At 52.9% G+C, this 24,155-nt stretch overlaps 3 protein-coding genes across 4 annotated transcripts in view; 2 read left to right on the forward strand and 1 right to left on the reverse strand.

Moving 5' to 3' along the window:
* LOC111141409 (acyl-CoA thioesterase 8) overlaps nucleotides 1-10,013 on the forward strand; it is a 12,173-nt gene extending 2,160 nt beyond the window's left edge. Inside the window, exons 3-6 of one of the 2 annotated variants that reach the window (XM_022493933.1) lie at nucleotides 5,355-5,580; nucleotides 7,457-7,614; nucleotides 8,146-8,340; nucleotides 9,781-10,013. In XM_022493933.1, the coding sequence (XP_022349641.1) occupies nucleotides 5,355-5,580; nucleotides 7,457-7,614; nucleotides 8,146-8,340; nucleotides 9,781-9,899 (698 nt within the window). In that variant the 3' untranslated portion in view covers nucleotides 9,900-10,013. Of the gene's footprint in view, nucleotides 1-5,354; nucleotides 5,581-7,456; nucleotides 7,615-7,852; nucleotides 8,341-9,780 lie in introns of those variants that run through there. The other variant, XM_022493934.1, reaches the window with a different exon arrangement.
* A 362-nt stretch (nucleotides 10,014-10,375) lies between these two features.
* LOC111141410 (sorting nexin family member 21) lies at nucleotides 10,376-14,946 on the reverse strand. The gene is made up of 3 exons (XM_022493935.1): nucleotides 14,673-14,946; nucleotides 14,085-14,242; nucleotides 10,376-11,060 (listed from the first exon to the last, which is right to left on the reverse strand). Exons 1-3 carry the CDS (start codon nucleotides 14,932-14,934, stop codon nucleotides 10,386-10,388), a joined length of 1,095 nt encoding a protein of 364 aa, XP_022349643.1. The 5' UTR covers nucleotides 14,935-14,946; the 3' UTR covers nucleotides 10,376-10,385.
* Nucleotides 14,947-19,802: 4,856 nt separating this feature from the next.
* Nucleotides 19,803-22,387, forward strand: LOC111141753 (troponin C2, fast skeletal type). The gene is made up of 6 exons (XM_022494558.1): nucleotides 19,803-19,890; nucleotides 21,338-21,389; nucleotides 21,526-21,669; nucleotides 21,762-21,876; nucleotides 22,004-22,140; nucleotides 22,292-22,387. The coding sequence occupies exons 1-6, from the start codon at nucleotides 19,888-19,890 to the stop codon at nucleotides 22,321-22,323; spliced, it is 483 nt and encodes a 160-aa protein (XP_022350266.1). The 5' UTR covers nucleotides 19,803-19,887; the 3' UTR covers nucleotides 22,324-22,387.
* The last annotated feature ends 1,768 nt before the right edge of the window (nucleotides 22,388-24,155 follow it).

Below are 24,155 nucleotides of genomic sequence, written 5' to 3' on the forward strand. Positions count from 1 at the left end.
CCCCCCCCCCCCCCCCCCCCCCCCCCCCCCCGCTGGGCTCCCTGCTCAGCAGGGAGTCTGCTTCTCCCTCTCCCTCTGCCCCCTACCCTCCTTGTGCTCTCCCTCTCTCAAATGAAGAAATAGAACCTAAAAAAGAAAAAAAAGAATAGAGTGTGGGGCAGGGGTGGGGCAGAGGGAGAGGGAGAATCTCAAGCAGACTGGGGTGTCCCTGAGATCCTGATCTGAGCAGAAATCAGGAGTTGGAGGCTTAACCAACTGAGCCACCCAGGTGCCTCCAGAAAGGTGGTTTTACCAGAGCATGGGGCAAGGCCCATGAGCAGAAAGAGCTGTACTGGGGTTGTGATGAGTGACTGGGAGGGGGTTAGGGACAGCACAGGCCTCCAAGGTATTTTGGAAACAAGGTTTCCAGGAACCTGAGGGGGGCTAGCTGTTGTTAGGAAAAGGTCATTTATTACTGGCTAATAAAACCTTAGTCATGAGACTCTTCAGATGTTTATCAGTGGGCCAAATGCTTGGAGGATGATTGCCAACATGCATCTTGGGGGGTAGAGATAAAGGAAGTTCCCAGAGGAATAGGAATTTCTATGTTTAAAGAAGACTTACAGGGGTGGGGGTCTGGATAATGTTTAAGCTAAGATTGCCTTTTCTTCTTAGCAAAGTATTAACATTGAGGCAGCTGAGTTCCTAGAGGAATGTCACTCTGCCTGTTTCAAGGACTTGTCAGTGCATTGTTTGTAGTAAGGAAATTTAATTTCTTCTTTTGCCTTTGTTTCCCACATTACTTGTTATCTGGCACAGATGACATAAGACTTTGTTGCTTAACTGCTCCCTGCAGGTTTTTGTTCATTCTCTCCACACCTTCTGGTGCCAAGCCCTGTACTGGATCCTTGGAGAGGTGCTGTCACCTCTGCTAGGAGTTCCACAGTAAGCAGCTTGGCTTGGAGAAGAGAGCACCAGCCTGCAAAATCAAAAGACCTTGGGTCTGGTTTCAGCTTTGCCACTAACTCGTTAAGCAGTCTTTTTTTTTTTTTTTTTTTTTAAAGATTTTATTTATGTATTTAATAGAGATCACAAGTAGGCAGAGAGAGAGAGGTGGGGGAAGCAGGCTCCTTGCTGAGCAGAGAGCCTGACGCGGGGTTCGATCCCAGGACCCTGAGATCATGACCTGAGCCGAAGGCAGAGGCTTTTAACCCACTGGGCCACCCAGGTGCCCCTCCCCAAGCAGTCTTGAATGAGGTTACCATCCACATCCCCACCAGGCTTGGTTCATCCCACCTGAAAAATGGAGAAGGGGAGGGTTCTGGAATGTTGCTCGTTTCCCATGAATGAGAACTGATATTCTTTTTGAATGAGGAATTTATGGGAATAAGTAAAATTTGCATGATATGGAGCATAGCTATGTATATTATCTTGTTACCTTGGTCCTGACAAGTCAACAGGAGGGGGTGGGAATTCCTGCCACCATTCCAGAAGGAAATGGGGACCAGAAGAAGTTATGGAACCACCTCCGTCAGTGCTCAGGGAGGCAGCACTGGGATTTTTAAACCTGATTGTGAGTCTCCAAGCTTCATACTCTACCCTCCTCCTTTGCTTTTCTTTTACTCTTGGGACGTAAGTCCAAACCATGAGAGAGCTACCAGATTTTGGGGGAAGGATCCTTTTCCTTGGAAGGTCTCTATCCAGGGCAGCGTAAAATGAGGCATGCTCACGCTACTACTTCAAAATAATCGTCAAGCATTTGTGTCCCTACCTGCTTCTTAAAGGCTGCAGGTTTTCAGTATGTATTGAATAATTGGCAACTCTTACAGGACTATTAAAATAGAAGTCAGCGGACAGGAGACTAGTAGTAACAGGATTTGGGAGAAATGATTGGGTTAAAAAAAAAAAAAACTAGGCTAAGGCACATTGTTACAGTTTTATAAAGTTTGTTCTGAGCTTCTTGGCAGCAAGGCAAAAAGGGAAGCTCTCTTGCAAGTGTGAGATGTGACCTCCCGGGCGTCCAACAATGATATTTCCATATTTTTAAATAAAAGAGGCTGGGGTGAGTGTGGTTGTCCTTGGCTATTTATCATATCAATTCTTTTTTTAAAAATCTGGGATAGAATGATAGTTTTTTGTTGTTGTTGTTGTTGTTTTTTTCCAGGTATTGCTCTGCAGATAAAGAAGAATGTAGTACAGGGGTCATCTGACTTGAGATAGGTGTAGAGCTTGGCAAATCAAGAGTATAGAGTCATCAAACGTTATTTTGCAAAGGGCCAGATAAAAAGTAGTTTGTGATTTGGAGCACTTGGCTGGCTCAGTCACTGGAGCAGGTGACTCTTGATCTCAGGGTCATGAGTTCAAGCCCCATTTGGGCCGGGAATCTCCTTGAAAAAAACTATTTTAGGTTTTGAGGGCAAAAGCAATAGACAGGGCGCCTGGGTGGCTCAGTGGGTTAAGCCTCTGCCTTCAGCTCAGGTCATGATCTCAGGGTCCTGGGATCAAGCCCCGCATCGGGCTCTCTGCTCAGCAGGGAGCCTGCTTCCTCCTCTCTTTCTGCCTGCCTCTCTGCCTACTTGTGATCTCTCTCTCTGTGTCAAATAAATAAATAAAATCTTTAAAAAAAAAAAAAAACAAAAGCAATAGACAATATGTAAAAAAAAGGGGGGGGAGGGGCTTGTGTGTAGTTAAAAAATGTTACTAATGGCATCAATTTCCTCATCTATTCAATGGGGAAAAAACCTTTGCATAACTATTGTGAGACCCACTTGAGAAAACCTGACTTAGTGTCTCTTTTTTTTTCCTTCAAGATTTTGATTAATTATTTGGCAGAGAGACACGGCGAGAGAGGGAACACAAACAGGGGAAGTGGGAGAGGGAGAAGCCGGCTTCCTGCAGAGCAGGAAGCCCGATGCAGATGGAGGGCTTGATCCCAGGACCCTGGGATCATGACCTGAGCCACCCAGGTGCCCCCCACCCCCACTTTTTTTTTCTTAAGATTTATTTATTTTAGACCGCCTGCTGGGTGGAAGGGCAAAGGGAGAGAATTCTCAAGAAGGCTCCTTACTGAGGGTCGAGCCTGATTTTTGGGGTTGGGGGGGTGGGGGCTTGATCTCAGGACCTTGAGATCATGATCTGAGCTGAAACCCATTCAGAGCCTTAACCAACTGAGCCATCCGGGTACCCTGACCTGCCTTAGTTTCTAATGCCACCTGGCACCCAGCAGTCACTCCACAACTGTTTGACCCTTCCTTCAATATATTCCAGGGCCTACCTGCTCTGTTCCAATAAAAATGTCCAAGAACAGGTCTGGAACTCATTGACACTGAAAGGTATATCACTAGTAACTAGAAATAATATGTTTTAGCTACAGCCAAATATAGATTAGAGCCTTTTTTCTTTTCTTTCTTTTTTTTTTTTTAGATTTTATTTGAGAGAGTGAGCACGAGCAGGAGGAGAAGCAGAGGGAGAGGGAGAAGCTCTCCCTGCTGAGCAGCAAACCCAACATGGGTCTCAATCCCAGGACTCTGGGATCATGACCTGAGCCGAAGGCAGATGCTTAAGTGACTGAGCCTCCCCGGCGCCCCATTATTATTTCCTTTTTAAAGTTTGTAGGTAGGGAAAGGAGGGTTCCTTGCCAGCCCCTGAAATCAGATTGCACATGTAACTGTATCCAGGATGTGGACTCTTGGGAATCCCTTCCTAAAGGCCTGAAGACCTTGAGGGGCCCCCATTCTGATAAAAATGGCCCTTTGGCAATGCTGGCCAGCAGGTTGCTGAGCAAACCAGCCAGCTTTGGATGGTGATACTCTGCTGTTGAATGAGCCTCCGGTGCCCGGTTGGCTCCCCATTTGGATGATGATGGAGGAAGCACACTGGTTGAGACCTGCTTCCTTCATCTGAATATTGAATATTGTCCCTAAGATGTCTCACTGCCAAGGTATCAGAGTTCTCCAGCATCAGCCTGAATCAGACACCGAAGGACTTCAGGGACACCAAGGAAACTCATCCTAGAAACCTTCCTGACTGGTTTTTTGAGGGCTAGCTAATAGGCCTCAGCCCAGGGCCAGTGACTTCCATCCTACCCTGGCGATGCAGACACCCAAAAGAGAAGGGCCAAGTGACTGTTGTTTGCATCTAGAACGAAGTGACTGACTGGCAGCTTTTCCTAAGAGAATGAATAGTCAAACAGATAATGGCCAGACCATATATAAAAATAGAACTCTGGGCTGCCCAGGTGGCTCAGTCAGTGGTGTGTCTGACTCGGTTTTTGGCTCAGGTCATGATCTCCTGGCTTGTGAGATCAAGCCCCAAGTTGGGCTCTGCACTCAGCAGGGAGTCTACTTGAAGACACTCTCCCTCTGCCCCCCCCCCCCCCCCCCCCAATAAATACATCTTTAAAAAAAAACAGAACTCTGGAAGCCAATCTACTGTCTACACATCAGACTTACAGGAAATCAGGCCGCCATCTCTGGCAACCAGATCAGGCAGCCAAACCATAACCCTTGATAACAGTTAGCCCCAAACACCAAAGACTGGACTAACAGCTGATAGCCTCCCTAAGTTTTGTCCCCACTTCCAACTTAGGACCAACCAGAGAAAGCCAGATACGCACACCTACCCAATTACAGAGACTACCTGCTTCTAGTTCGCTTCCCTGCAGACTCCCCATGCCAGCAGCCTCCTGGCGTGCCACAGAGTCAGTCTTTTTTCACAGTAATGCTTTTCTGCTCCTCTGCTTGCCTTTGAGTTTCTGCCAGACAAGTGAGGGTGACTGACTCCCTTGCTATACTAAACTACGAATAAATAGCTTTTGCTTGTTCTAAAGCGAACAGACAAAAAGGCTCAGGCCAGAGTTGCTGACCTCTGATCTAGAAGATTGTCCTAGACTCATGACAAGATTCCAGTCAATAGGTGAAACCAGACAAAAGCTGAGATTATTTTCTTTCACAAACATGGAGCACTTGACTGTGGCTGGTCGTTACTCTGAACACTTTACAACTCTAATTGAATTCTCCTTAAGATCCTGAGAGGTATGTTCCCTATTTTACAGATGGGCAAACTGCTCAGAGATTTTCCCAAGGCCACATGGCTAGTGGATAGTGAGTGGCTTGGCCAGGATGTGAATGGAGGGAATGTCTCCCGATTCTGGGCTGTGGAAGGAGAGGCGCTCCGCTTGTCCTGGAGCACCTGAGGACAGGCTCTGCTATCCTCACTGCATCCCTAGTCCCCGGGCCATAGCAGACCTCAGTCAGGGGCTACCGGGCAGAAAAGGAATAGAGAAGGAGTAGCGGAGGTGCCTTTCCAGCCGTGGTGACGACTACCGCCCATACGGGGCTCTCTCGGACTCACCATGTCACTTGTGCCCGCCGCAGGGGACCCCAAGGTGCCAGTGCTGTACCAGGTGGAGCGGACGCGGACGGGGACGAGCTTCTCGGTGCGCTCTGTGAAGGCCGTGCAGCACGGCAGGCCCATTTTCATCTTCCAGGCCTCCTTCCAGCAGGCCCAGCCCAGCCCCGTGCGGCACCAGTTCTCCATGCCCAGCGTGCCCCCGCCCGAAGAGCTGCTGGACCACGAGGCCCTCATCGACCAGTATTTAAGGTGAGAGAGCTGGAGGCTCCGGGACACCTGCAGTTGTCACCTGGGATTGGGTCATGGAATCCTTTAGTGGGTCTTACTGGCATTTTAAAAAATACAGGTATTGGAGTGTATCGTGCGTAGTCAGGGTCAGCCCCCTTTCCTGAAACTTGAGCTTCAGTTGTGTGCATCTGTGGTGTGCGTGTGTCTGTGCGCACGGGTGAGCATGTTGGGTCGTGATGTAAGTGCAGAGCTTCTGATTCGGCCGGGTCAGGTACTGTTACAGCTTTCCTGGTTGTTAAAATTCAGACACACTTCTGTGATCACTTGGTACATACCTCTCCAAACCCTGAGTGGTCCCTCTGCTCCTCTGGGGGTCACTCATGATCCGGCAGCCTAGCAGGTAATGCCTGGCGTGTGATGCTCCCTGCTGCCTTTGCCTTAGTGTGTGTTCAATATTTGAATATCACCTGGTGAAATACCTTTCTCTCTTGGATCACAGCCAATAAAGTTGGGAACATTGTGGGGCAGGGGAGAGAGCTCTGGGTCCTGACACAGGACGGACACATGAACTCTGGCCGGGTCTGTGCCTCTGTTAGTGTTCCCCTGCTGTGTGACTTTGCCTGGCTCTCCAGCCTGCCTCTCAGAGTCCTGCTTTTCCTAAAAATCGGGAATGGTCATGTCTGTTCTGCCTACTTCACAGCTGCATCCCGAGGAGACCTCCCCTGGCCCGTGCTGCCTGCTGGGAAGGCAGCAGAGCACCGATGGGATAGAATGGGTATGATCTTTTGGTAAAGGCCCAGATTCAAATGCAGACCCTTGTTTCTGCTAGCTGTGTGAGTTTGGGCAAGTTGCTTTCCCACTCTGAGCCTCTGCTCACAGGCACCAAGGTACTAATCATGATTCCTACCTCACAAAGCTGCTATGAGGATTAAGTGAGGTAAGAGATGGTAAGTAACTCCGTGAAAGCTCAGTGGATTGTAGTTTTAGCGCTGCCCACAGAGGAGTGCGCATAGGGCCTGGTCTGCTGTCAGCGCCCCCAGATGTTCACTGAAATGAAAGGAGGACATTGTTCTTAGAGGTCCCTGATTCTAGAGCTATGATGTCCAGCTAGGAAGTCACTACCACATGGGGCTGTATTAACGTAACATTAAATAGAATGAACAATTCTGTTGTCGCACTACCACACCCCAAGCACTCAGTAGCCTCATGTGGCTACCGACTTCCTAGTGGGAAGTATAGGTACAGAATGTCCCACCATCATGTAAGGTCTGTGGGACCGTGCCCTAGAAGGGCGGGCTGAAAATGGAAACCCCAGTGAAGAGCGCTCAGGGCGGAGGGACTTCCCTGGAGATGGGCGCCCACCCTCCCCCACACACTGGGAACGCGGTCTTCCCAATTGCTTAGGGTTCGGTTGGTCGGTCTGAGTTGCTCAGCCTGCTTCCTGAAAGTGGAGAATAGCCATGTGGGTCAAAGCCTGAAACATGGAGCTAGACTACCTGGGTCCACATGCTGCCTTCTCCATTGCCTGAGCAAGCTCCTGGAACTCCCGGTGCTTATTTCAGGTCAGTTCTCCCATGGGGGTGATGACAGCACTGTGTCACAGGGTTGTTGTGACGAGGTCATGTGTGCTTAGAAGCATGCCTGTGGTAGGGTCCGCCTTGCCACTCTCAAGTGTTAGAGGAGGTAGGTGGCCGTCACCGGCTCCATTTTGCAGATGGGAAGAGAAGCTGGCACAGACCACAGGGCGCCTAAGTGGCAGAGAAAGGAGTCAGACACTGTGCTCTCCTGCCTGTCAGACGGGAGGGGAGCTGTGGGGAAAAGTCAGGAGTCCCTGTGGAGGAAAGAGGGGGTCACAGAGGCAGCTCAGAGAGGTTCTCCGTTTCCCCTTTGCTTTCAGGGATTCCAGGCTCCAAGAGAAGTACCGAGTGGGACTGAACCGAATTGCTGCTAAGGAGGTCCCCATTGAAATCAGGCCGGTAAAGCCACCTGCCCTGAATCAGCTGCAGAGCATGGAGCCCAAACAGATGTTCTGGGTGCGAGCCCGGGGCCATATTGGTAAGAGGACCCCGAGGACTGGGGCTAGGCGTGCTCTTTGTGGCACGGGGCGTGTTACTTCCCCTCTCTGGGCCTGTTTCCTTGTTGGTGTGATGGGGAAGTAGCTTCTCACCAGGACCCTCTCTGCTGCCTGCATGGGGATAAAGGGGATGGGACTATAATAATCCTCACGGAGACCCTTTCTGGGGAAGACCAGGACCCCTCTAGGACCCCTGCTAACCATATGGCCTCTGTGCAGGCTGGAAGAAGACACTCCCTTGGAAGGCTTATTGTGGGAGACTTAAGGAGCGAAGACTGGATTTCAGTCCTCACTTAGCGCTGCCCTCTGCCCATCCCTACCTCCTTTGTCAGATGGCACATGCGCGCGCGCACACACACACACACACACACACACACTCCTCAGGCCAAGCACCCTCATGCAGCAAACACTCTACACATCTGTGCACGGCAGCCCCTCTCTGCCTGCCTCCCCACAGGTCCTGAGCTGTAAAGCCCAGGAGCCTGGGGCTGACGGGCCCGCACGCGTTGCAGGGGAGGGCGACATGAAGATGCACTGCTGTGTGGCCGCCTACATCTCGGACTATGCCTTCCTGGGCACGGCCATGCTGCCCCACCAGTGGCGGCACAAGGTGCGCTTCATGGTCTCCTTGGACCACTCCATGTGGTTCCACACCCCCTTCCGAGCGGACCACTGGATGCTCTATGAGTGTGAGAGCCCCTGGGCTGGTGAGTACGGGGCCATGGGGGACAAGGGGGCTGACGGGAGGGGGGCGCGGGGAGGGCGGGGTGGGGCAGGAAGCCTGCTTTCTCAGGCGATCCTGTGGGGCACCACCCCTCGCTTCCTCTCCTGGCCCCCTAGTCTCTGGCATTGTTGTCTTCAAAATGACAGCATGCGGCTCGAGAGGGGACACCTGCTAAGCTTAATTTCTGTAGCCTGCAGGGAGTATCAGAGACCCAGTTCTAGGCCCAGAAGCACTGCAGATTCTCTGTGTGATCCTGGACCAGTCCCAGCTCCTCTCTGAGCCTCAGTTTCTCCTCCTAAACAAATAGGGTCACATAGAGCAATGGTATCTGAACGTGGTGGCACGTTAGCCAGCCAGTTGGGGGAGCCTTTCCAAAACAGATACTCAGGTTCCATTCCCAAGATTCTGACTCAGCAGGTCTTGGATGAAATCCAGGAAACTAATTTTTAAGCAGCTCCCTTGAGCAATAGTGTGGATTAACCAACCTGACTGGGGGTCAGGGCCCTCCATAGTCTCTAAGGGCTCCGCTACTTAGGATACTCATGGTGTGCAGAGAAGCCCAGACTTCATCAGTGTCTAGTCTCAGAGCCCTGGGTTCTTTTCCAGGCAAGTATACTTCAGATGAAGAAAAGCCTTGCTCTGTAAAACAGGGACAGAACTGAAGGGAATCTCTCTTCAGGGAAGGGGGAGTCTCCAGCACCAAGAGTGTTGCAACACAAGATTAGCAACCCTGTGGTTAGAACACCTGGCTTCGGGTTTGGCCTGCTTCTTATGGCCGAGGGCCAGAGGCTCCCTGGACTTCGGTGTCTTCATTTGGAAAATGGGCCTGCTTCACTTGGCCATTATGAGAACTAAGTGAGCTCTACTCTGTGTAAGGGAGACCAGCAGCTCCCTCTGGAACCTTCCACTCAGGCCCACTGCTAGCAAGGAGTGTTCAGGCTGGGAGGGTGGCCAGATGTGATGGCCCCAGGTCCTCCCCACACGCCCTTTTTCCTGATAGGGGTGAGGATGGGTTTTTATTTGTTTGTTTTGTGAATTACCACCCTGGAGCACCCAGTTTGATTCATTAGAAAGGGAACTGCTGGGTTTCCTACCCTAAGTAGCCAGAGTGGGGACGGATCTACTTAGCCAAGCTGCTGACCTGAGACTGCCCTCAGAACTCTTCCCCCTGTGAGCTTTTTGAGGAAGCCACTGGATATGTGAAAGTGCTTTCAAACTGTCAAGGGGGGTTCCCTTAGGAGTTACCCCCGGGGACCATTCCCAATAGGCTCATAAAGGGGCACTTAGAGACTGGGAGAGGCCACAACACTCGACGTGCCCTTGGACGGGGCAGCCAGAGCAGCTGCACACTTTCCAAGAAGCTTTGTCTGGCCAGGCTCTGAAGGAGAGAGAAGGCCATTATCACCCCTCCCCTCACCCACAGGTGGCTCCCGGGGGCTGGTCCAAGGGCGGCTATGGCGTCGGGATGGTGTCCTTGCTGTGTCCTGTGCCCAGGAGGGCGTGATCCGAGTGAAGCCCTGGGACTCAGAGAGCAAGCTGTAGCCAGAGGGACCAGCTTGGCCTGGGGCTTCAAGGGTCACCCTTCTCCTCCCAACACCTTGCAGTCAAGGGCTGGACCTTCTATCCCCAAACCCAATAAAGAGACTAATACCACTGGAGCTGCTGGCCTTTAATTCCCCTGGGCCAGACGGCAGCCCTACTCCAGGACTCCCGAGGAAGAGTCCCTAGCCCTTGGGCCAAGGAAGAGGTAACATTGACCTACCCTGGGGCACAGTCCCCAGACATTCATGAGCTGGAGAGGCTGCATCAGACTTCCTCCCTATGCCACCCCAGGGCAAACCCGGCCGAAGCTTGTCCTAAACCCAGCTCGACAGAAGGAATGTCCTTGGTTTGCTACAAATTACTTGTAGGACTTCTAGGGGTTCCCAGCACCCCCTACAGCTTCCCAATTGCTATTCATGCCCTCCTTGCCCACCCCCCATCCTGGGGTGGTGCCTGTCCCCACAGTGGCCTTAACTCTAGGCAAAGTCAGTCCAGTTCCTCCTTGATAAGCAATTCTTTGAGACTGGGGGGTGGCGTGGGGGTCAGGCCTGCCTCCTGCAGGGCCTGGAGTCGGGCCTCTGTTTGGCGTTTGTCCAGGCCCAGGCGCCAGGAGAGCCGGACGTGGGCTTCCAGAAAGGGTGCCAGCAGAGGGTGGGGGTTCTTGTCCCCCAGCAGTTGCAAGGCCCTCTCACAACACGCCCGGGCCTCCCCAGGGTTCTCCAGCTCCTGGTGGCACACAGCCAGCCCAGCCAGGGTCAGCAGTGGGCGGTCTGGGCCCAAGGGGGTGCCTAGCTGGGTCTGTAGCTGCCAGGCATTGGCCCAGAGCGCCAGAGCCTCATGATAGAGGCCAGTGCAGGTGAGGCTCTGCGCCCGCCGCAGCTCGGGCAGCACAAAGAAGTCCTGCAGGTCCGGGGCACGGCGCAGCTCAGGCACTGCCTGCAGGTGGCTCAGAAACTGCTCGAAGGCCCGGCTCCGGCGGGCGATGGTCTCTGCGGTAAAATTCCGGCGCAGGCGCTTCCGGGGGAATGAGATGGCAGCCATGGGGCCCCGGAACTGTCGCTGCAGGTTTCGATGCAGCCGCTCAAAGTCCGAGTAGCGGCGAGAGATCTGGGCTGGCTGGCGATCGGGTGGCCCTGGACCCATCACGGCGAGGGTGTAGAGCTGCAGGGAGGGTGGGGTCAGCGCAGGTGTGAGTTGTCCGCGCGCCCCTTCACTCCCCATACCCACACCTCAAGCTGCATTCCCCCACTTCTTCCCTTGGCCCCTGAGACTGGGCCCAGGAGGGTGGGAGCTGCTGGGGCGGCAGCCAGGGAGCCCAGTCCCCTCTTACCTGAGGCTCGTCTGAAATGACCCAGGCCCAAGGCAGCACGGGGAAAGAAAGACAGAGATGAGCTTCAGTGCCTAGACCTGCCACCCCTTTTGCCCTTTCAGGGAGCACTCCCTTCCCATAGGGCAGTTAGCTCTTCAGACAGTCCCTCTGGTAAACCAGCTGGGAGCTGAAGCCCAGGCCAATCTCTTGGGCCACTGAAGCAACCTTCAAGACCAGCTTGGACTTTGTTCCACTCTGGAAACAGAGCCCCCACATCCTTAGCCAGGTTATTCCAAAGCAGACCTGGAGGACAGGTCTTCAGATAGACCAAGGAGCGATCATTGTGAAGAGGGCATCGGGGCACACCCCCAGTCAGCTACTCCCTTGCAGTGTGTCGTCAAGCAAGGCAGTCCCCCCTTGGGTCTTGCTTTCCTCTCTAGTGAGCGAAGCGGTGACCTAGGTCAGTGTCCCCTCACGTGTGGGATGCGGATAAGTAAATATCGGGCCTGAGATTCCAGGTGGTTGGTACTGGAGTAAATAACACTGAAGTGGAGACAGGAGGTGGCCCCCCCGCCCCTTGCCGAGTACTCCTTGAATCCTGTCTACAGGCTGAGAAGCTCTCAGCTTGGTTTTTTGAAACGCACCTCTCCAACACTTCTCATCTCCCCTTTCAGAAAAGACCCAGAAAGCAAAGGTCTGGGCCTTCAGGCAACAGGACTCTTGCAGGGTTTTAATGACACGGTTTCATTTTCACTGCTTTTATTGTATTTAATTCATTAATTTTTATGGTTGTCTTTATGGCAAACAAGGCTTTCCACATATAGTAGTGCTTTGAAGTCTTTTGAACTTATTTACGAAAAAAAAGTAGGTTTACTTAAAAATGTTAAGCAAGGAATGGTACAGTAGCATTTAGCTAGGACGAGAATCATGAAGGTGGTCCTGGAATGAGTGATGTTTGAGAAACGCTGATCAAGATGACCATGAAGCTGTCCTGGGGCCTGAGGATCCGCATACAGATTAATCTGTAATAACGCTGACCCACCAGGTTTGAAAAGTGGGATTTGTTAAGCATGAGATGTTGAAGGCACACTAACACCAAACCCGGACTTTTCTCTCGAATTTGTTCTGTGAAATTGCCAATATTCTAGCCACCTCTGGTCTATCTTATACTTCTCTTCAAGATTCAGTGGACATTAATACTAAGGATTAAAAGATTTTACCTTAAAGAAGTTTATTTTACTCCCGCTCAGTTCTGCATTCCCAAAAAACACTGGCTGCAAAAACTTTTTTTTTTTTTTTTAAAGGAACAGTTATCAACATTCCAAGAAACCAGTTTCCTTCAAAATACACTTCAGGAAGCATTGTCTAAAATGACCCCCTATATTCATGTAGCTTTTACTTTAAATTTTTGGCAAAAAGGAAACATTTTATATCCATTATTTCATCTGACCTTTGTAATGTCCTGCCAAGAGGGGTAAGAATGACAGTAGCTCCATTAACTGAGCACCAGCCCGTGCCACGATGTGCTGTGCTGGGCACTTTACTATGGAGCACAGCAAGGAGGGAGCCCCTGACTCTGACAGCTGAGGAAGCAGGCTACAAGACAGACAAAGGGCTCCAAGACTTCCCCTAAGTCACATAGCTGGTAAATGGTCCTGCTGGGATTCAAACCCAGGCCCGCCTCATTCCAGAGCCCCGGCTTTCAACCCCACCCCAGGAACAGAGGAGGGGACTTGTCTCTCCAGACATGGGCCAGAGCATATCCGGCTATACTGCTCTATCTTGTCATTCTCTTCCTAGAATCACCCAGTACTTCCCTGCTGCCTGGCTGTTCCTGAGGGTCCCTTTCCCAGTGCATGAGGCCTAGCTGGGACTTTCGCCACTTAAGACTAGATCATCAGAGTGGATCCCTGCTCAAATTGGAGCAGTCACCCCATAGGCGTGGCCTTTGTTTACTCACAGCGCAGAAAGGAATGAAGAGGCCCAGATGTGGGACAGTGCTCCAGGCCCTTTGCCTGCTGAGTCAGAAACGGAGGAGGGTGGTGAAGATGAGGGAAGTCTGAGTCTGCCAGGACTGGCCAGGTCAGGCTGGGTTTCAGGACCCGGCAGACCTCATTCTCCCATGTCAGTTTCTCCTTTCCACAGGCAAAACCAGACTCCAAGGCCTTCCCCTTGCTCTTCATCTCAACACCATTTACTCCTAAATCTAACCCTCAGAACAAGATTATTGTGTACAGTGTGGGTGCCCAGGGATTGATTGACCTGGGGTATAAGGCCCTAGACGCCAGACATTTTCAAGCCAAAGTTAAGTCATAATAATAGTTACCATTTTATCAAGTTCTTCATAATGCCAGGCACAGTGCTAAGGGCTCTCTGTGCACTCATTTAATTTCTTCAACAATCCTCTGCATTATTCCCACTCCTCAGATGAGGAAATAGGGTCATCAAAGTTACACAACTCACCCAACTTTAAACAGCTGATAATTGGGGTCTGAATCAAAGTCTGGATTCAAAACCCATTTTTTTTTTTTTTTAACTACTAACCAATGCAACTTGGGTCTCAGGTCTGACCCAGATAATATTCTTTCTTGTGTATCTTGTATTTTGCTACAGTTTGCAAAACCTGGGGGAAGGGGAGCCCACACGGCAGTTCTCTTAGTCTCAAAACCAGGATGGGGAGGCAGATCCATAATCCCTCAGAAAGCTAAGTCATCTGCCCAAGGACTTGATCACATTACATCCCCTTTCTGACCTCAGTTTCCCCATTCCTAAAATAGATTGACCATTTATCAAGTTGGGAAGTTGGGAGTCTTCCCTACTTTCTCTTAGCCAGACTTTCAGACTCACAGCCCAGGGCTTCCTGGACCTTCACTCACCACGTACTTGGAGGGTGGGTCCTTGACCACATTGGCGCTGGTCACCTCGAAGAGCAGCCGCTGGGGCACCAGGGTGTTCCGGGACTTCTTCCAGAAATCCTGCAACTGCCTTGCCAGTGGCTGACTGCCCCGCTGCCCATCAGGTGGAGAGCTCCCATCTGCAAGGGCACACGGCCAGTCACATCAGTGGGCCTGGGGCTGAGGGCCACATAAACCACGTGTGGTGACCTTACTCATACTCCCAACAGGTGAGACAGGCTTTATTTCCATCTGACATAATGGAAACTGAGGGCCAGAGAGGGACCTGGTGCCAAACACCATGCCTGGCGGACAGTGGGCTCTAAATATTTTCACCCCAAAACATCACTAGCACATTATTACGATTTGTATCCCAGACGCTGTACATTTAATGCCCCCAGCAACCCCGAGATGGGAATGATTTCCCTCATTTGACACAAGGGAAAACTTGGCTCAGAGAGGTGTTGTGACTCTCTCAAGGTCACACAGCCAAGAAACGGCTGGGGAACAGGGCTGGGGTGGAGGCCTAACCGAGCCCCAGGGTTCCCGCCTCGGTCTTCGGCAACTCGCCTGCATCTTCTCCCGACGCCCCGTCCCCGGAGGGCAGCGGGTCGGGGCCAACCTCTCCGTCGTCCTCGTCGTCCTCCTCCTCTTCGTCCTCGGCGCTGGTGAAGCTGAGGGTGCCGCTGAGGCGGGAGGACAGGCCCTCGGCGTCGTCATCCTCCAGCTCCGAGCTCTCCGGGAACTGCTCGGCCTCCGGACCGGTCGCCGCCTCCCCCGGGTTGTCGCCGGCCAGGGCGTGCCGCAGCCGGTGCAGGAGCCGCGAAGCCATGGCACCCTGGGGGGAGCCCAACACTGGGGCCTGGGCGTGGGCGGGAGGGAGACCCTGGGCCCCGCGCTGGGAGGAGGGGCGGGGCCCAGCTGGCGGAGGGAGGGGCGCCGCGGAGGCCCCGCCCCAGCCCGTTGGGGGTCCTACGAGGCCCGGGCGTTGCTTGGCGTCGCACCCTCCCTCCGCCGTAGCCTAGGGCCGCGCTCTTCCCGGGATAGGCCCGGACACCCCTCTCGTCTCTTTCGCCTGCTGGCGCGTCTCTCCCGCGCCCCGCGGTGTGCTCAGGGGCGCGCGATCCCCCGGGGTCCGGGGTGCAGCTCCAGCAGCTTACCGAGGCCGGCCCGGCTTTGCCGGGCCCAGGCCGCTCACAGCAACGTTCGGGCCGCTTCCTGCCGCCGCCCCGCCCCCGGCCCCGCCCGCTCCCCGGAGCCTCCCGGGAATCCCGGGCACTCCGCTCCGGGAGGGACTTGGGAATCCTGGGTAGGCCTGGGCGAGCCCCAGCCTTCTGCGGGATCGTACCCAATCCGCAGGGGCTCGCACCCTCCGCGAATCCTCCCACCCGTCCCGAAGACCCAGTTTGTCCCGGCTGCCCCCACTCTATCCTGTCACAGTCTCCAGCCATACTCTAACTTTCAAAAGTCACGCCACAGTGGAAAGCCCATCTAGCTGGTGAAAAAATTGAGGCCAAGGAAGACCTATTATCTGAGTTGGAATCTGACGTCAACCCTGGAGCCTAGGTTCAAGTAATACTAGTACTAATTTTGCAGTCCTTGTAAGGACCTTGATCCAGTGCCTGGCGCGAGCAGAGGCTGACAAATTGATCAGTTACATAGTTATCGTTGTTCCTCCAGTGCTCACAGGTTCTTTGCAATCTCACTGGAGCCTCGCACATAAGAAGTTAGCAGACGAGGAAGTGAGATCCAGAAAGGCAGGCTTACTTGCCCAAAGTCACACAGCTTGCCAGTGGTTTCTGAGTGTGGGACCTTGCAGCCTACCTCTCCTGAGTTCCTCATTCTGTTCTTTTCCCACACAGAAGGCCTGGCAATCTCAGCAGCTCCTCTGAAAAGGTTGGCTGTGTTTTATCTTTTACCCGGAGGGCAGCAGTGGGTCAGGAAGAATTTATTGCCACTTCCCGTCAAAAGGCCTTGCTGTCCTCCAATTGAGCAAATAAGATCTCTCTGACAATCCTTCCTACCCTTTTTGAACGGCCCAGGAGGGGTGGGGGAAGTAGCTCTGAATGGGAAACACACTCCCTGCTCTGCTATGCACAAAGGTTCCACCATGACCTACATCCTGTTATAGGCGTTTTCTGTGGGGCCACACACAGCTCACACTCACATCTTGGGGAAGGGGGCTGTTACCAGATAATAATGGCCCATTTTCAGGATGAGGAGGCAAACTGACTTTCCCAAAATCCAGTGCTAGGAAATAGAGGAGCTGGGACCTATGCCCAAAGTCCACGCTACTCTTCATTCAGCTTAGCAGTAGGGTGTGGGGGCAAAAAAGGACACACTTCATTCCTTAATTCATTCAACACTCACTCATTCACTGAACACCAAACAATATTAACTTGTGTTTGGGTCTATGTCTCTCAAGTCTGGGTACAAAGCAGGTGCTCATACCATGGGCCGTTAGAAATCTGGTCTGGTACCTGTATTTTACAGAAGGGGAAGGTACCTACCTTGGTCTTACAAATAGGATGAGAACTAGGTTTCCTGAAGTCTTGTATTCTCCACTCTCCTTGGATTCTTTTTTTTTTTTTTTTAAGATTTTATTTATTTATTTGACAGACAGAGATCACAGTGAAGCAGGCAGAGAGAGAGGAGGAAGCAGGTTCCCTGCTGAGCAGAGAGCCTTATGTGGGGCTCGATCCCAGGACCCTGGGATCATGACCTGAGCCAAAGGCAGAGGCTTTAACCCACTGAGCCACCCAGGTGCCCCTCCTTGGATTCTGTATAGTATCTCCCGACAGCTGCCCTGAGAGATGGTCATTAAATTCCTGGTTGTATACATTCAGTAACAGGAAGCTCATTCTCTCTGGAGGCTTCCCGTTCCCATGATTATTCCGACGGTTAGGAATTTCCTCCTCTTAACCAGATGCCCCTCCATCCAGTTATTCGTATAAAGAACATGATACTTATTGAGTGTGTGCTAAGTGCTGCGTGCTGGGGAACGCAGTGATGAATAGTAACAGTCTTTGGTCCATGGAACTTAGAGCAGGCATGTCATGTGGCATGCTCAGGGCCGTGATTGAAGAAACTTCTGGAGACTGCCTTGGACTCCCTTGGCCTTAGTAGGGGAGGAGGGATCTCAAAGGAAGTGATGTTATTTTTTATTTGTATTTTTTTTTCAAGTAATCTCTACACCCAATGTGGGGCTCAAACTTAGGACCTGGAGATCAAGAGTCATATGGGCCACTGACTGAGCCAGCCAGGCGCCCCTTTAAATGTATATTTATATATATAAATTATATATTTTATATATACATTATATGTTATATATTTATGTATAAATTATAGATATTTTATATATTTAACTATATTGAAATATATACATATATGTGTATATATACACATATATGTGAATTAAATATTTATATAAATATAGATATATATTTAAATACATATTCATATAAATATAAGTAAATAAGTTAAAAAATATATACATATATACCCATGACACCAAGATCAAGTGTTGTGTGCTGAGGCACCCAGGAGGCTCAGTGGCTAAGCGTCTGGCTTCGGCTCAGACCATGATCCCAGGGTCCTGGGATCGAGCCCCGCATTGGGCTCCCTGCTCACTGGGAAGCCTGCTTCTCCCTCTCCCACTCCCCTTGCTGTGTTCCCTTTCTTGCTCTCTCTCTGTCAAACAAATAAAATCTTAAAAAAAAAAAGTTGCATACTCTACTGTCTGAATGACCCATGTGTCACAAGGAAGTGATGTTAAAGCTGAGAAAGTTGACAGGGAAGTGGGCAGGTGAACAGAAAGACGATGGGAGTTCTGGCAGAAACAAGCAGCATGTGCAAAGACCCGGAGGCTACACAGGGCATTGTTTGGAGCTGCGTTTTAGTCTGACCAGAGCACAGCAGCATGCAGGATGGGGAGGGAAGGGGATGGAGATTGGAGGAGTTAGAGTGAATAGGTAAATTTGCACCTTATCTATTTTCCTGAATAAATGAAAGAACAATTTAATGAACAAATGATTGCTGAGGGTTCCAAACTCCCTGCTTCAAAGGAATCATTAGTGGCTCCAGGGCTCACATCCAAATTGGACTCCCCTGGTGTCACTGCCCCCTTGGTTTTCTGCCCGGCCAGGGGAGGCCTTATGTAGTCTGGCCTAGCTCCACTGAGCTTTTCTTGGGAATGCCTATAAATAGAGGAAGATGGCGGCCCAGCTGCCTCCGTCCGTCTGCCTTCCTTGGAATTCAGCCTCCTCTCACTGGCCCCAGGCTGTGCACTCAGCTGTCTTTGTGCTCTTTCTGTTGGCTTAGCCACTGTCCACAGCATCGCCTACCTCTCCAACACCCAGTCTGGACCCTGTGGGTTTGGAGGATGGGCTCCCTTCAGCCTGGACTTGCCCTGCCCATCCCTTCACTCTCCAGATGGACAGCTGAGGGGCTCGGGACTTCTTCACTGAGCTCTAAGAAGGGGCCGGCTGCCCCTTTACTCACCTGGAGAGCTTGCCCCTACCTAGTCTCCCTTGCCCTCAAAAAAAAAAAAAAAAAAAAAAGGAATCTCAAACACCTTTTCCCTGGAGAAGGTAAACTTGAGAGAAAGATCTGCTTTCAACATTTATTTCTCCTCCGACTGCATACCCATCTCCTGGACCCCTCCCTAGATTTCTCGTTTGGACAGTTCCCCTCAAGGGCTGTCCCAACTTCCCTTCAGGACTTTTTTCTTTTTTTTTAGATTTTATTTCTTTATTTGACAGAGAGAGAGAGAGAGCACAAGTAGGCAGAGCAGGAGGCAGAGATAGAGGGAGAAGCAGGCTCTTGGCTGACGTGGGACTCGATCCCAGGACCGTGGGATCATGACCTGAGCCGAAGGCAGACGCTCAACCAACTGAACCACCCAGGTGCCCCTCCCTTCAGGATTAATAAGAATCACTGATATGACTTGAGACCTTTATGATTTACAAAGCCCCTAGTAAAAAGGGAATAATAGCTTTTCCCTCATGGGATAGGGGTGATCTAGGTGAGATCACATGGTTAAAATGCTTAGCATAGTATGTGGCTCTTCCTAGAGGTTCAATGACTGCGGCTGTCACCTTCTCCTCCTCCCCTCCCCGGCCCTCTACCACGGTTCAGACAGATCGGCCGTTCCACTTGCCAAGCACCAACCCTATGGAGCCGGCACAAGCTAGGTGACTTAGAGCTGGGCTTCATTTCCCATGGTCTGTCTGTGAGGGAGGTCACGAATGTCCCCATCTCCACCTCCCAGAGAAGGAAACTGAAGCTCAGAGTGGCAGGTCGCCTGCCTAAGAGTGCACAGGTAGCAGCGACAGGACCGGGATCTTGGGTTTCAGACTTCACAGGCTTGTCCTCTTCCCTGTCTGCTGTGTGCTTCACTTTTCTCCATTCTGATTGTCCTTTACCCATCTTGGAGCCACCGTGTTTCTTGAGCAGGGGCTCCCTAAGGCAGTGGAGCAGGGCGGGTTCTCCTCCCAAGAATCTAGGACATCAAGGCCTGCCACCTGCTCAGAGGCTTAAATTTCTCTGCAAGGGCCCTTGGCTAAATTAGGTAATGGGCTAGGACTCTGGGATGCAGTGGGGGGAGGAGGCGCTCGCTGACCCCAGGATCTGATTGGCTAGGACAACTAGTCCTGGGGAGCAGGGAGGTGGGAGGAGAGGGTGCCCCTACAAATCCGAGGGGCTGGAGCAGGCCAGGGCATCTTCGGGTGGTGGAGTGCTGAGGAGGTGACCTGCAGCAGAGGAGGAGGCCCTGGGACTAGCAACCATGGTAAGGACAAGAAGGGACTTCATCCCTTTGCTTGCTGAAACACTTCTGGACCTCTTCCAGGCCAGATCTGGGTGTTCTGTAGTTTAGTAATTGGACATTTGAAGATGGAACATGAAGGCTCCTGGAGCCCAGATGTCTAGGAGGAAGTCTGGGAAGAAGGCCTTGGACTTCCCCAGGGGTGGGGGGGATTGGGGTGTTCCAGTGATTGCTGACTCCCTGCAGACCTGAGGCTCCGGCTGTGTTGGTCATGGAGCCATGAGGGGTTACTTGCTTGTCTCCCTCATGATGGGGGGGGGGTACCCTGAGGGCCATAGTGAGTCACCCAGCAAGCCAGCAGCAGGGGTGGGCTAGAAGCCTTGCCAAACTCTCCTGAAGACTCCTCTGGAAGAAGGGGGGGGGGCTCTGCAGGGTCTCAAGCCAGCTAAGGTGCAGGATCCCAAGAGCTCCGAGGGTGCGGAGAAGGGGCAGAAGATGATAGACCAAGGTTAGAGAGACCTCCGCCTCCCAGAGAGGATTCCTAATCTGGGGCTATCAATTCCCCTGAGGTCCCCCTCCCCACTTCACTTCAAGGGGTAACTAGACCCTGGAGGACAGCTGCTGTTGCCCATGCCAGGCTAAAAATAGCCCATCCTCTTGTGTGGGCAAGGAGGAGGGAGGAGGTGAGGGCAAGGAAGAGGGTAGTAGCCAGCCGGCAGAACGCCCTGGCCACCTCAGCCCTCCCCCAACCAGCCTCAGTTCAAAGCCCCATAGCTGGATGGCTTGGGTTGGATGTGGCCAGAACCCTCCCCTCAAATCTTATTTTCACCTCCACAAGGCCCCCATCATATTCTCCCCAGCACCAGTAGTATTTACTCCAATGGCTCAATGATAAGAAAGAAAATTAAAATCTCCATCTCCACAAGTTCTCGGAGGGGAGGGATGATGCGTCTGAGTCTTCTTGGTCCCAGGGCCCAGTCTCTGGCCTGACACCTAACCAGTGCTCAATGACTTTGCCTTGCATTATTATTTATTTGAGAACAAACATGTATTGAGCCCCTATTACAGAGCCAGGCCCTGCTGAGAGCTAGGGAAAACTGGGAGAGGACACTGGAATCGTGTTGGCACTGTCCAAAACCCTTTCACATCCCAGATGTCACCTCATCCCTGAAAAGCTGCTGAGAAGAGAGAGGGTAGAATAAATGACTTGCCCGAGGTTAGTGGGGGGGATTCCTGACTTGACATCTGATTAGCAAGGTTGAATACCTTGGGCATAAGCTGTGTTTCCTCCCTAGTTCTTCAAAACGGGGGTCAGGTAGCTGTGGGAGCATGCAAAATGTGGTGCTGGTTTGGAATCATTTTTCTGGAAGACCAAAGCACAGTGACAGAAGGGGGTTGAAGAGAATGGGGTTAAGGCAAGAATGAGCTCTGGGGCCGCCCCTTCCACTCTCTCACTCTGTGTCTTCTGCAGACGGACCAGCAGGCGGAGGCCCGGTCCTACCTCAGCGAGGAGATGATCGCTGGTGAGTGCAGGGGTGCGGGTGGGAGGGCTGGCTGCCGCGTGGAGGTGTGCTGGGCAAGGTTTGGTGTCCGGCAGGGGACGGAAGGTGTGAGGCTGACAGTCCAGCCGGCCCCACCGCAGTCCTCTGCCTCTTTCAGAGTTCAAGGCTGCCTTCGACATGTTTGACGCTGATGGTGGCGGGGACATCAGCGTCAAGGAGTTGGGCACGGTGATGAGGATGCTGGGCCAGACACCCACCAAAGAGGAGCTGGACGCCATCATCGAGGAGGTGGACGAGGACGGTGAGCAGGTGGTTCTCCGAGGCGGGGCTGAGACGGTGGCGGGAGAGGTGGGGATGCAGGGGTGAGGCTCATCCGCCACCTGCTCCCCCCAGGCAGCGGCACCATCGACTTCGAGGAGTTCTTGGTCATGATGGTGCGCCAGATGAAAGAGGATGCGAAGGGGAAGAGCGAGGAGGAGCTGGCCGAGTGTTTCCGCATCTTTGACAGGTGCGCCGGGGGCCCGGCCACACCGCGCTTCACTTCTCCGCGGGGCGGGGAGGGAGGGGGCGTCGCCGGGGCCAGGGCTACTCGCCCCTGCCTGCCCTGAGTCCCACCCTGTCCCTTCGCCCCCCAGGAACGCGGACGGCTACATCGATGCGGAGGAGCTGGCTGAGATTTTCAGGGCCTCTGGGGAGCACGTGACAGACGAGGAGATCGAATCCCTCATGAAAGACGGAGACAAGAACAACGATGGCCGCATTGACTTCGACGGTGAGGGCCGCGGGGGCGCGGCGGGGGGCGGAGCCTGGCGGAACGCCCGGGGCGTGGCCCCCACGCACGGGGCTGTCCGCGGCTTCGTGGGCGGGGTGGAGAGCTCTCGGCGGTTTCGTGCGATTTATGCTTCTCCTCTCCTTCCCCGCAGAGTTCCTGAAGATGATGGAAGGCGTGCAGTAAAAGTCGCCCTCGCCTCCGCCCAGACCGCGCGTCCCTCGGGCGAGGGCGCTGTCACCTCCCGCCCTCCGCCGGGTCCCGCTCTCCGCCCAGCCCCGGGAGGGAGGCGCGGCCCCTGCTGGCTCCGCGTCCTGAGGGAATAAAAGCAGACACTGCAAAGCGCGTAGCCTGAGTGAGAGGAGGAGCGGGGTGGGGGGTGGGGGGATTGGGGGAGGTGTCAGGGCCCGCCCGACTGGGGCGCCACCCGAGGCTCGGAAGAGGGGGAAGCCAAGCAGCGAGGCGCCCCGAGGCGCAGGAGCCCAGGGCTGCGCGGACAAGCTGGGTAGCTTCCCCGCGGCTGGAACTGGACGTGGACAGCTCGGCCTGCCGGGCCGCGACGCGCCTGACGCTGGAAGAGGGAGGTCCGGGGCGGGGGCTTGGAACTGTCGGGTGAGGGTGCTGGGGTGGCGGGTAGGGTGAGGGCATGGCAGTTGGCTGGAACTCGGAGGAGCCCGGGGTGAGGCCCCTTTCCTCCCCCACCGTCCTTCCTTTCTGCAGCCTTTGGTTCTTGCGCGCAGGGAATGGGAAAGTTGAGCACTGTATCCATCCGTTCCAGGCGGCATGCATTCCTGCGTGACTTATACTTCGTCTCTTCTGAGTGTTTCTAGGTGCTCCATACTGCAGATGGGACAGGAGGGTGGGGGCACACAGCCGGGAAGGCGTTTCTGATGTCATCATCTCCACACGGGATCCCTGCCTCTAGCTCCCGCCAATGAGCTCAACATTAACATGATCTAGCTAAAAGAATCTGACCTCGCTGGTCCCCTGTTGAAAGACCTTCAAGGCTCCCCTTTGCTTCTAGAATCAAGTCCAAATTCCTTTCCTCTCCTTCCGCGCTCCGGTTTCAGCCACACCGGGCAATTTGTGGCTCCTGCTCTGGACAGTGAGGGTGCACTTTCAAGCCTTTGGGTTTTTGCTCATGCTCTTCTCCTTCCTTGGGGTGCCCTTCCTCCTCTAACAAGCCTGGCAAATTTTTCAACTCAGCTCAGATACCATCTCAAAGACACCAAGACCCAGCTCAGATACCCTCTTCTCCCTTGATCCCTGCTCCCAACTGGCTGAGTGGGCTCTGTCTGGCTTCCAGAGCTCTTTGCACACAACTCAGTCAGAGCAGGCTTCAGGTCCAAGCTAAGGCAGTGCAGTGGTGACTGTGCTTTTAGAGTTTGAGTTCTCATTGCTAGTGACAAACCACTCTGTGGTTCAATTTCCTATTCTGTAAAATAGGTTTGAGGACAGTATGTACCTTGCAGGGTTGTGAGAACAAGTTAGTGTGTGCAGTGTAGAGTGCTTAGAACAGAGCGTGGCACATGCTAAGTGCTTAATGCTATTATTATTATTATTATTTTTAAAGATTTTATTTATTTATTTGACAGAGAGAGATCACAAGCAGGCAGAGAGGCAGGCAGAGAGAGAGGAGGAAGCAGGCTCCCCGCCAAGCAGAGAGTCCGATGCGGGACTCGATCCCAGGACCCTAAGATCATGACCTGAGCCGGAGGCAGAGGCTTAACCCACTGAGCCACCCAGGCGCCCATCTGAATGCTATTATTAATATCACTACTATCACCTCGAAACATTGGCCCGCCCTGTTATTCATCACCACAGTCCTCCCTCTGCAAGTCCTTTGTGTTCTCGGCTCCCCTTTCTGACCCATTCATGTTCCCCAGTGTGTTTCTTCCGCAGGGGTCAGTCATCACTAGGACTGCTTCCTGTGTGCTGGGCCCCATGCCTTTCAGGCAGGTCTCATTCGTCCACACAACCCTTGAGGCAGTCGGATGCTGTTCTCCCCATTTCACAGC

The sequence above is a fragment of the Enhydra lutris genome, unplaced genomic scaffold (assembly GCF_002288905.1).
Source record: "Enhydra lutris kenyoni isolate GAN:26980312 unplaced genomic scaffold, ASM228890v2 scaffoldscaffold6, whole genome shotgun sequence".
In the NCBI taxonomy this organism is placed as follows: domain Eukaryota; kingdom Metazoa; phylum Chordata; class Mammalia; order Carnivora; family Mustelidae; genus Enhydra; species Enhydra lutris.

Bases quoted from the DNA above. Each gene is read 5' to 3' on its own strand.
- LOC111141753 (XM_022494558.1), top strand. The intron at 21,390-21,525 runs GTGAGTGCAGGG...TGCCTCTTTCAG, and splicing joins CAGCGAGGAGATGATCGCTG to AGTTCAAGGCTGCCTTCGAC. The intron at 22,141-22,291 runs GTGAGGGCCGCG...CCTTCCCCGCAG, and splicing joins TGGCCGCATTGACTTCGACG to AGTTCCTGAAGATGATGGAA.
- LOC111141410 (XM_022493935.1), bottom strand. From the start codon at position 14,934: ATGGCTTCGCGGCTCCTGCACCGGCTGCGGCACGCCCTGGCCGGCGAC. The intron at 14,243-14,672 runs GCGAGTTGCCGA...GTGCCCTTGCAG, and splicing joins GGCGTCGGGAGAAGATGCAG to ATGGGAGCTCTCCACCTGAT. The intron at 11,061-14,084 runs GTGAGTGAAGGT...CCCTCCCTGCAG, and splicing joins ACCCACCCTCCAAGTACGTG to CTCTACACCCTCGCCGTGAT.